General features: G+C 31.1%; 1 protein-coding gene and 1 long non-coding RNA gene across 4 annotated transcripts in view; one reads left to right on the top strand and one right to left on the bottom strand.

Moving 5' to 3' along the window:
- LOC137639859 (uncharacterized) overlaps window positions 1–12,322 on the top strand; it is a 76,117-nt gene that overhangs the window by 8,200 nt on the left and 55,595 nt on the right. The window contains exon 2 of the long non-coding RNA XR_011044280.1: window positions 11,670–11,881. This is a non-coding gene — a long non-coding RNA (uncharacterized lncRNA). The remainder of the gene's footprint in view (window positions 1–11,669; window positions 11,882–12,322) is intronic.
- LOC137639857 (PH and SEC7 domain-containing protein-like) overlaps window positions 6,845–12,322 on the bottom strand; it is a 261,377-nt gene continuing 255,899 nt past the window's right edge. For 2 of the 3 annotated variants that reach the window (XM_068372116.1, XM_068372119.1), the window contains one exon: window positions 6,845–7,948. In XM_068372116.1, coding sequence (XP_068228217.1) covers window positions 7,324–7,948 — 625 coding nt within the window. In that variant the 3' untranslated portion in view covers window positions 6,845–7,323. The remainder of the gene's footprint in view (window positions 7,949–12,322) is intronic. The other variant, XM_068372117.1, reaches the window with a different exon arrangement.

Here is a 12,322-nt window from a genome sequence, read left to right as displayed (position 1 = left end):
TTGGCGGTGGAGTAAATTGTTCCTAGAATCATTCACATATCGAAATGAAAATTTCAGGGATTGGTGGGAAACATAGTTTCTCTGTTCCTGCCAAAGTCCATGGTAATATATACTATTGAAAAGACACAGCTATCATGTAGCCATCTTAAATATGATGATAAATGTAGCAACATTACAATGAACTGCGTGATAGTGAGCGACATCAACGAGGGTCAATGCCGATCTCATAAACATTATCCGTTCCAAATTTAGCTAATAGTAATAAGTGTGGTTATTGATTTTTTCTTTTGAATAGTTACGTTTGTAAATAAATATAGTATTAAGGTTATGTAGAGGTGTATTGTTTTTTCGTTCGAAGAGTCTGGTTTGTGATAGCGAGAGGGAAAGTTAGTAAAAGTGATTAAGGGTGCTAGGCTTATTCTTGCGACATCCAGCCACACCACCACTACTACAAATGTGACATACATAATCACATAAATGTTAACTGAATCTAAATTAAGAACTTTATTATCAGTATCACATTCGACAATTATTTATCCGAAACTGGTTCATATGGTACCATGATGAAGAAGCTTGCTCTAATTTAAGGGATGGTACAAGTAATCTTTTACAAAGCAGGAACATCATTTATAAATGTCCAAGATGTGTCGAGACTGCAAATCCCAATGGTTCATGGGCCAGGCAATCATGGGAAGACATGATGAGACTAAGCATCAACATAGAAGAGATGAAGGTAAATATACAACAACAGATGTCTGGTTTTATGGATATGATAACTGCTCAATACACTGATATGCGTCAAGAAATTGTTGAGCTGAAAGAGAAACTTATGGAATACGAACAAGAGAATGTGACTAAGACCACATATGCAAGTAAGTTGAAATCAAGAAACACTTTGGTTATAAAATCTACGGAGGAAAATACAAAGGCTTCAGAGATCAAGAAAACTATCATGAAGAAGATAACCACGAATGTCGAACAGGTCAAAACCTCTAAACAAGGCCACTTGGTAGTTAATTTTGCGGATAAAGCTGGGTTAGAAAAGGCTAAAAATGACTTAGAAGAGGTCAAGAATGATATTAAGGTAGAAGTAGATAAAAAGGATCCACTTAAACCGAAGATCAAGGTCTGCAATATTGATGAAAATGAAGATTATATAATTGCCAGTATAATGGAGAAGAATGAATGGTTGAATGATATATGTGAAAATGAAGGACTTTAAATTGATCAGGAAGTTTAAATGAAGACAAAGCGGTAAAATACATGTCATTATAAAGTGTAGTCCAACTATCAGGAAAGTCTTCCGTAAAAGGCATGATAGAGTATATACCACGCTTAGAGGATGCTGCAAAATTTATGATTCCTACAATGTATTTCAGTGTTATAAATGCCAGGAATTTGGTCATACTGCCGAAAATTGTAGCAAGACTCAGGTATGTGCCAAGTGTAGCCAGGATCATCGAACCACGGATTGTACTGTAAATACGTTAGTGTCATAACTGCACAGTGAGGAATTACAATGATACGAATCATAAGACATATGATGATAACTGTAAAGTATACAAGGAGGAGCTTACCAGGATAAAAAATAGAACCAATCATAGAGTCTAGCCCATTGGTTAAGTGTGGTCTGATAAATATTCAATCGTTGGGGAATAAAACCATAAAGATTAGAAATCTTATTAACGAAATGGCATTAGATTTATGCTTATTAACGGAAACTTGGTTTCTACCACGTGTCGAAATCCTTCCCTGGGGTTTCTATTATGAATGAAATAGTATTTGAAACGTTTGAATATATATCTTTGAAACTGACAAGAAACAATAAGGTATTGAATATAATATCATTATATAGACCACCAGGGAGTAATATGAGGAAATTCATTGAAGAATTTAGTATTCTTGTGGGTGTAGTGGACGATATTAAAAATACATTAATTGGTGGTGACTTTAATTGTTGGGTAGATGATGAAAATGACAATAAGGCTAAAGAACTCAAGGAAGTATTTGAGATGTTTAATTTAATAAACAGTGTTTTGGTATCAACGTCAGTAGGTGGTCATACACTCGACTTGGTCATATGTGGAAAAGACTCAGACCTAATAAAAAACCATGAAGTGGAACCAGACTTTTGAGATCTCAAAAACACACAAACTCATCACTTTTGATGTTAATTTAAAATTGCACCATAGTATTGAAAAAATGGATCACATATAGGAAACGGGAAAATTTTGATGCTGAGAATTTTATTGAAGCTAGTGTAGCGCAAATGTCTTGTGTGAACACACAATGTGAACATATGGTAGACAGAGAATGTGTTGGGTGTTGTACCAAGAAATACCACGACAATTTTGGAAAAATGTACGATACCATGTGTCCCATAAAGAACAAACAAATAGTTGTACGCGAAAATGTTAGATGGTATAATAGTGAGCTATTAAAGGCAAAAAGACACAGACGTAAGATGGAAGGTAGATGGAAAAGAGCCAAATCCTTACAAGCCAGAAATCTATATAATAAGGCCAGAAATTACTATAGCATCCTGTTAGAAAAAACAAAAAGAAAATTCTACAACGGCGAATGTAAAAAAAACCAATAACATGAAGGACTTTCACAAAAACCTTGATGATTTGATGGTATTAAAGAAAAAATATGTCTTGCCTGACAATGTTTGTACAGAGAGCTTTGCTATATTCTTCAATGAAAAAATAGATTCTATAGAGGTTTCCCCCAAAATCACTTGGAAGGACAGTCAGCTATGCCAGTGAAGGAGGGAAAGAAGTTAATAAAATTTAAGGAAATAAATATGTGCGACTTGTTAAAGGTTATGAGAGAGATGAAGAATACATATTGTGGAAACGACCCTTTCCCAAACAGTTCAATAAGTGAAGCTCCAAACAAGCAAGTTGTATATAATATTTACCTGAACATAATTAACCTAAGTATATCACAATCCTGTTTTCCTAGTTGTGAAAAAACTGCGTTGATCAAACCAATTTACAAAGGAAAAGGTGATGTAAACGAGCTAAATTCATATAATCCCATTTCAAATTTATCCTACATATCAAAGCTTATTGAAAAAGTCATAAGTGAGCAATTATGGGCGCATATTGATGAGTTAGAGGTATTCCCTGAAAATCAATCGGCCTACAGAGCTAATCATTCTACAGAAACTACCTTATGCTCAATAATGAATGATATGATAGGTCTTCTTGATGAGGGAAAGTGTGGAATTTTGATTATGTTAGATCTTAGTGCTGCTTTTGACACTGTTGTGCACAAGTACTTACTTGACGACTTAGTCTATTGGAGTGACTGAGGAAGCACTGAAATGTTTGCGAAGTTACTTAGTGAACAGGAAGACTATTGTAGAAGTTTCTGGAAACCGATCTAATGAGAGAATTCTTATGAAGGGTGTACCACAGTGTAGTGTTCTGGGCCCTATCTTGTTTAACATATATACTATCGAGCTATCACACATCTTGAAAAAACAAAAAGTGGGTTTTAAACTATATGCAGATGATACTCAGTTTTACCTCTCAATTTCAACAACACAAGATACAGAGAAGAAAATTGATAAGATAATGACTGAAATAAAAACATGGATGCAGAGGAAAAAGCTCAAATGAAATGATGATAAAACAGAATGTATGTTCTTTGGCACAAAGGTGGCTTTGAAGAAATACCGGTTAATTCAAAGTATAAAAATTGGTGATGCTGATGTTGGGATTGTGCCTGTTGTGAAAAATTTGGGTGTACTGATAGATTGTAATTTGTCAATGAGGGACCAAATTGTGAACACAGTGAAAGCATGTAACTATCACCTTAGAAACATAGCATTTATTAGAAAATATTTAACAGAGGGCAGTACAAAAATTTTAGTGATGAGTCATGTAATATCAAGGCTTGATTATTGCAATTCTCTGTACTACAAATTGCCCAATACACTACTAAGAAAGCTTCAAATGTGCAAAACCGGGTGTTTAGACTGATAAAAGGCATTAAACTATTGGAGAGAATAACTCCTGCATTGATCGATCTACATTGGTTACCTGTTAAGGCTGGAATTGAATTTAAAATTTGCTTGTTGACTCACAAAGCACTTACAAGTGATAAACCTAAATATCTTCGTGATTGCTTGGTCCCCTACCCTGAAGCTACCAGCGCCGCTGTAAGAGTTAGACATGCTGATGACCCACATAGACTATTCGAAATTAGTGTGAATCATGCAATAGGAGGAAGAACGTTCAGTTATGCTGCACCGAGACTCTCTAACGACCTTCCACTCGATGTCAAGAATAGCAATAATGTGGCAGCTTTCAAGAAAAACCTGAAGACTTATCTTTTTAGAAAGTGTTATAATAGTGACCTGAAAACTATTAAGCCTGAATACAAATGCTAGCGAAATAACTGATAACGATACAGGGCAAAATATTAACTGGAAAGAAATTATTTTTTCACACACCAAGGCCCGCCTGAACAGACCTTTAGTGTCTGATGGAGGGCGCGAAATAAACCCGTAAAGTGTAAATGATTCTTACAAGAATATACTTAATATTATATGCTATTATATATCGTTATTGGATGTCAAGGGATTTTCTATTTTTTTTTTCTTTTTTTATTAGCATCGCTTTTTTAAGTTGTTGCCAGAGGTTCTTCCTCTTAGCATCGGCGTCAGTTACCTAAAATGTCAGAATGCCAGAATACTTCAAATCATGCATTCATTCTCTCTCTCTCTCTCTCTCTCTCTCTCTCTCTCTCTCTCTCTCTCTCTCTCTCTCTCTCTCTCTCTCTCTCTCTCTCTTAGCAACAAATCTATACTAATGAGTATGATAACTTTAATAATCCAATGGAAAACTCTTAATTCAAGTATGTCACTGAAACCTAATACTGTTTATCATTATTAGAGGAGTATTCTTTTTCTAATATTTTGAGAGATAAGGGCATCCCAGCTGTCCTTTTTCCCATAACAAACTACAAGGAACCTTTCCACGAAAGAAAGGCAGGACAAGTAACTATATGCCATGAAATCTCTTAAATGGCACACATCCCAGAAGTAATTAAATAAATGAAGGTAGCCTATAGATTCTCAAGGAAATATTAGTGATAGATATGTGATGTGTGTGTAAGATGGATATTGTGTAGAACCAGAATGATTACACGTTTAGTGATTATATCTAAAAGAATGCCTGAAAAACTAGAACTAGAAACAAATGTTACCATAAGACACATGAGTGACAAACATAGACTATTTGAACCAAGAACAAATAGTAAATTTGGTGAAAGGGATTTTAGCTACTGTGCGCCTAGACATTATAATAAACTGCCAACTGAAATGAAGGGCTTAAAGGGAGCAATTGAATTTAAGAAGAAACTAAAGACATTACTTTTCACAAGATCATATGATTTGGAAGATGCTACAATCAAAGAATTGTATAAGTTATAATGAAAATGTTTCGTTAGATGATTGATATGGACCCGCCCGAGAAGTAGTTCACTCGACTTCAGTGGAGGGTTGGATTTAAACCCAAAACAAGTAAACAAGTATAATGAGTTGTTAATCCTTTATGTAAAGGGTTTGTTTACAGGTTGTTGTGTTGACTAGTTAATTTACTCATTTCAATGGGATATTACAATTGTGCGATTGTTTGTTAGATTTAGTTTTGCATTTTTTTTTTTATTAATTTCAAATTTCTATGAATCTAAAAATGGCCTTGGGACATAGTATATTCATCTAAAACTTCACTATGGAATAAAAAATAAATAAATAAATAAACGTAGTCGATTCTTGGTTTATTTGTTATTAATAATGAAAAAAAAGAGATTCAATAGTTTTGCATAGACTAATTCATGGATGTATTTTAAATTCTACAATCAAGAACTTTAAGCAATGTTAAATGTAATTTTGAAACGTATGTTTTTTATAAATAAATTTTCAAGAAATATTACAAAACAATTAAAGAAGCTCAAAATGCATAAACTGGGACGAACCATTAAAACTTAACTATATTTATAAATGTAGCTGCCTAAAACACTGTCAAAACCATTTCATTCATCGCTTATGATGAGAAATGTATTGATTTTGATGGCCATAAGTACACATAAATAAAAAACCGAATCTAATTGGTATATTCAACATTGCTTACTTGTGTACTTGTTTACTTGTTTAGGGTTTAAATCCAACCCTCCACTGAAGTCGAGTGAAGTACTTCTCGGGCGGGTCCATATCAATCATCTAACGAAACATTTTCATTATAACTTATACAATTCTTTGATTGTAGCATCTTCCAAATCATATGATCTTGTGAAAAGTAATGTCTTTAGTTTCTTCTTAAATTCAATTGCTCCCTTTAGGTCCTTCATTTCAGTTGGCAGTTTATTATAATGTCTAGGCGCACGGTAGCTAAAAGCCCTTTCACCGAATTTACTATTTGTTCTTGGTTCAGATAGTCTGTTTGTCACTCATGTATCTTTTGGTAACATTTGTTTCTAGTTCTAGTTTTTTCAGGCATTCTTTTAGATATTTTGGTTCAGTTTGGTTCAGTATCTTAAACGTTAGTAAGAGTAGCTAGATTATTGGAATTCATCAATATTCATAGAAAATAATCATGTTTATCTGTTATTTAATCATGAGAGGGATTTTCTTATGAATCAGGTATATCGTCTCCAACATAGAATAAGTTTTTACTGTTTTGCAATACTTGAAATAATGTGACGTGATAGTTTTGAGGGCTAGGACTGATGGTATACGAGCCCTTGCCTGGAGACATCGAGTAATCTGTGTGTGTGTGTAATAGCTGAACATGCATTGATAAGACTTAAGGGAAAAAGTAAACAATGTTCATGTATTTTTATATCCTTTATTTTGTTATCTCCAGTATTCCCTTGATTTCGGTTTTCACAACGCAAAAAGGGAAAATAAACTTTCAAAGTTCTTTGGTAAAATTACATATTAATTATGATTGAAAGGTAGCATTAGCCCTATTCTTGTTTCAAGGATCTTTGGGAATACTAAAGTGACTAGAAATGTCTATTAACTTTACATTAAATATGTTAAGGATAATTATTTTTCCATTCAAAACGCACAACCTAAGAAGTCTGTCGCATTAGTCCATTTCGTTAAGCTTTTCTACAGTAATTAATGTTACAATAATTAATGTATCCTACGATGAGGCAGTGCCTAAAAGAGCGGCAGGCGAGGAACAGAGTTGCTACCAAAGCTTCACATATGTATAAATGTATAATTTTACCCTATTCACAAAACGACAGCTTTAAAAGCAAGTAGTATCATCTATATAGAATCTATAAGCATCAAAATATACATCATATATCTAGGCGAGTTCCAACATTCCTCATGATGGGAGAGTTTGGCGCGGGTTTAGGAGGGAGAGGAGGGGCTTCGGGGTCAACGTTTTCGTATAAAGTCTGATTTCCTTTCGCATCGTCGTCATCCTCTGCATCTTGCTCCTTGTCGCCTTTATTGTTCAGTTTACTGAAACGGAAAAGGGCCGAGATTCTGTCCAGAGTGCCAATTCGAGGGTCGTAGTCATGAGAGTCGTCTGAATTTTCCTTCTTTTCTGTCGATTTCTTCTGCTCTTTACTTTGCCTCTCTCTTTCTCTCTTCTCCTGTTTTTCAAGTTCCCTCCTTTCCTTCTCTTTGATCTTTTTCTCTTCTTCCTGCTCTTTCTTCTCCCTGGCCTTCTCTCTCTTTTCAATGCTCTTTTCTCTCTTCTCCATTTCCTTGAAAAATTTCTCGTTTTCTTTCTCTAATTTTCGCTTGTCCTTGTCTTCTTTGTTCTTTTTCTTCAGTGTTCCTTGGTTACTCTTATCGTCCTCTTCTTTGGAAAACTTGGCAAAGTTCTCTAAATTGTCCACATCAATCAATTCCATCTTGGAGCGAATGGTTCCGAAATCCTCAATTTCATTGCGAAAGTCGTCGGGAGGTGGGCTGCAACATACAATCGAGAATTAATCGCAATTACAGTAAAAGAAATATAGGTAATATAAAAACATTTAAATCAAATAAATTTCTAGATACATTTTATGTTTGCCTAATCAATCATGCAAGCTTCAATATTTGGTTTTCAATCAATATAAAAACATTTGCTGTAGGTATATGTACTCTACTAATAGCCAAGACCTTAATAGTATACTGAACACTATCATTATTTTGCTTTTAAGTATATCTATTAAGTATATTATGTTGGGTTTTAATAATTTGTATACATCCACCATCTTTATTAGTACCTCGATGTACAAAAAATATCTATATTAGATAATTAAAATAAGATGAGTTAGGAGATTCTCTTGATACAAGGCAAAGGATTGCTTTTTTGGTGTATACTTTCCCATTAATGTGAACTAAAGTTGTATCATTTAATTTGTATTAAAAAGAGAATCTTTAGATGAATGCAGTTGGTTTCAAAGGAAATATAACAAAGCAAATTGACCTTCCATTGGATAAAAGCTTTTTCAAAACTACATGTAAAGTCAGAAGATACAAGATTCGTTTCCCATAATAATTCACAATAGAAAATCAATAACAAAATACGAATACGATTTTCTCCTTTTTGTCAGATAATTATTCCTTAAAACTTCTGGGAAGACAAACTCACGTCTTCGCATCTTAGGAATTCGAAATGGAACCAATGACTGTATTGGAAAAATGGAAACTCCTCGTTCTTTTTATTGGAAACATTTATATAAACCGAAGTATGAAAATTAGAGTAAAGCGTTCTAATTCTCTGACGTCAGTTCTAAATTGTTTCAACATATGGTAAGACCAAACTTTTGTTAGCACAGTTTTCCAAATTAAGATAATCACCCCTAGGCTACACTACATTTGATATATAATTTATTTTGGGGGATGAGAAGTGAACTTGGATAATTGGTATTTTCCCTAGTAAAGAGTTTGAGTTTTGGTAATCTCTCTTGTTTATAAATGAATCAATTAATACAAAAAGAAGGTTGAGCAAGCAATCTAATTTCTAAGAACATATAAACTAGTCAGTGTTTCAACTTTATCTCTTTGTCTTGCATTAGAGATTTCAGATGTAAAAAAAAATATTATTCTACAATATTTCAGGACTTTTATTTCTATTTATAGGTGTCCTTAAAACGTATAAGGAAATGTAAAGTTAATCCTAAAACTTAATTAATAACTGACTATTATACTATATAAAATGTGTAAAAATATTTCATGTATTTTCTACACATTTAAAATGGCACGACACTGATAATGCTCTGTAATATTAGAAGAAGAATTTTTGACGTTATACAACTCTGTACCTCTTTCCTGATGATTCAAAGTTCTTTGTATGAAATAAAGATAAAAATCATCTAAGCATTGCACTTGTTTCCATTTAATTTCATTTTCAAGATTAAATGAGAACTTTCTCTCTCTCTCTCTCTCTCTCTCTCTCTCTCTCTCTCTCTCTCTCTCTCTCTCTCTCTCTCTCTCTCTCTCTCTCTCTCTCTCTCTATATATATATATATCTATATATATATATATATATATCTATATATATATATATATATATATATATATCTATATATATATATATCTATATATATATATATATATATATATATCTATATATATATATATATCTATATATATATATATATATATATATATATATATATCTATATATATATATATATCTATATATATATATATATATATATATATATATATATATATCTATATATATCTATATATATATATATATATATATATATATATATATATATCTATATATCTATATATATATATATATATATATATATATATAGATATATATATATATATAGATATATATATATATATATATATATATATATATATATCTATATATATATATATATCTATATATATATATCTATATATATATATATATATATATATATATCTATATCTATATATATATCTATATATATATATATATCTATATATATATATATATATCTATATATATATATATCTATATATATATATATATCTATATATATATATATATCTATATATATATATATATCTATATCTATATATATCTATATATATATATCTATATATATATATATATCTATATATATATATATATATCTATATATATATATATATATATATCTATATATATATATCTATATATATATATATCTATATATATATATCTATATATATATCTATATATATCTATATATATATAGATATATATATTTATATATATATATATCTATATATATATCTATATATATATATATATATCTATATATATATATATATATATATATATATATATATATATATATATATAGATATCTATATCAAAATTAAAAGGCCGTAATGGTTTATATATTAAGAGACCGTTCTCAAATTATTACTGTAAGTTGTTTTACTTAAAGAATTTTCATCAATTCCGAAATTCAGAGGTCAAGATGCATGTTATATTTTTAAATTATTATCCAAAATTCAAAGTGCTATTTATAGGGTAGTATCTATGGGCTTCTCTGACATATTTTGAATGTCCTTAGTATAGTTAATTCTGCATGTTTTTATTTATTTAGAATATAATCAATTGATTGATTTAAATGTTTATCACATTTTTGTATGATGATTGTTGTTGTTACCTTCGCAAAGGAATATTGCGGGAAATGTTCTTTCTTGGATGACATCCATCTTAAAATTTGTAGTTGATCTATTATGTTCAAGTATAAGTGAAGGAAGGTGGTGACTGGTACAACACACGAACATACGCTACCGATGTCAGGCAGGGCAGCCGATCGGGACTACGGGCTACCCTAAAGCCAAAGCAAAGTCCATCAAAAAGAAGGCAACCCCGCTTGCCCCATTCAATAAATGGTGTGTGTGGGGGGGGGGGGGGATGGAGCACGATAATAGAAGAAAGGTGACCTCATTTGAAAGGTTTTTATTACATGGTTTGGGTATCAGTTTCTGAAAGTGAAAATAAAAATCTGAGTCCATCAAATCTGTCCATAGTAAAAAGTCGTATGCCATAATGTGCATTGCTTTAATGAATTCAAAATGATCCACAGTGTTGGTAATAAATATCATAAATTGTGGTTTTATGTATATATAAAGGCCTATATATATATATATATATATATATATATATATATATATATATATATATATATATATATATATATATATATATTATATATATATATATATTATATATATATATATATATATTATGTATGTATATATATATGTATATATATATATATATATATATATATATATATAATGTGTGAGCATGTGTGTGTGTATATATATATATATATATATATATATATATATATATATATATATATATATATATATATATATGTAATTATATTAATATCATTTTTTTCAGCCAGTGTCATCTGAGGGGTCAGTAATATGCAGTATAATCCATAATGAATTACTGTATATGATATATGACTATGTACACACAGCCATATCAACGTATATAGGACATTGAAACAGACTAAAACATTTGCATGCGCTATCAATGGAAATAAGCAAACAATCATACTAATAAAGTTGAAATATAATAATAATAATAATAATAATAATAATAATAATAATAATAATAATAATAATAATAAATAAGTTAGAAGAAAATTTTTCAAATTTCACACATTTTAATTTCTTTTTTCAGGGCCTCTCTATATAGCCTACTTCTTCACCCAAAATGTCAGCAAGAGATTTAAGATGAAGATTAAATTTAACTCAAACGGCCCACTTGAATGTGTTCAACAAGCTTCCCAGTACACTGCTCCCAAACAAAAGGAATTCAAGAGTATGGCCTCTCTGTAAGTGTGTTACCATTGTTCCGCCTTCTAAGTGAGATCAAACCCCGATTTCCAAGAGGTAATGTAGGCCTATATCTAATGTACTTGTATTTTCAAACATTGACAAGGAGAGGAGATGGCCAAGTCCAACTCCCTTGCCTCGATTTCTTTAAGGACCTTTGCAATTTGTTCTATGCACTAGTTAAAAACTTTCATAACTTCAAGATGAATAGTATGTGCAGCATATTCATTTCCTTTAAGGTTTTCCAAGCCATTTTGGAACCTGGATGAATGGCAAAACTTTTCTAATCAGATTCACATATCAAAATACGAAGTTGCAACTATGAATGTCAGCTATGCTGTAAATTAGGCAATGTAGCCCCACAAGCTGTATTCTCATAGACCACTGCACATCCAAAAGTTTGATACGATTTCAAAGTATCTGCACACACCTTCATATTGTCTGTAAGGTCAGTGTCATGTCCTAAAAAGTTGAACGGATCTCATAGGTATAAAAATC

The sequence above is a fragment of the Palaemon carinicauda genome, chromosome 4, assembly GCF_036898095.1.
Source record: "Palaemon carinicauda isolate YSFRI2023 chromosome 4, ASM3689809v2, whole genome shotgun sequence".
Classification (NCBI taxonomy): Eukaryota; Metazoa; Arthropoda; class Malacostraca; order Decapoda; family Palaemonidae; genus Palaemon; species Palaemon carinicauda.
The sequence above is the reverse complement of the archived record's forward strand: the minus strand, read 5'-3'. Positions and strand labels throughout refer to the sequence as shown.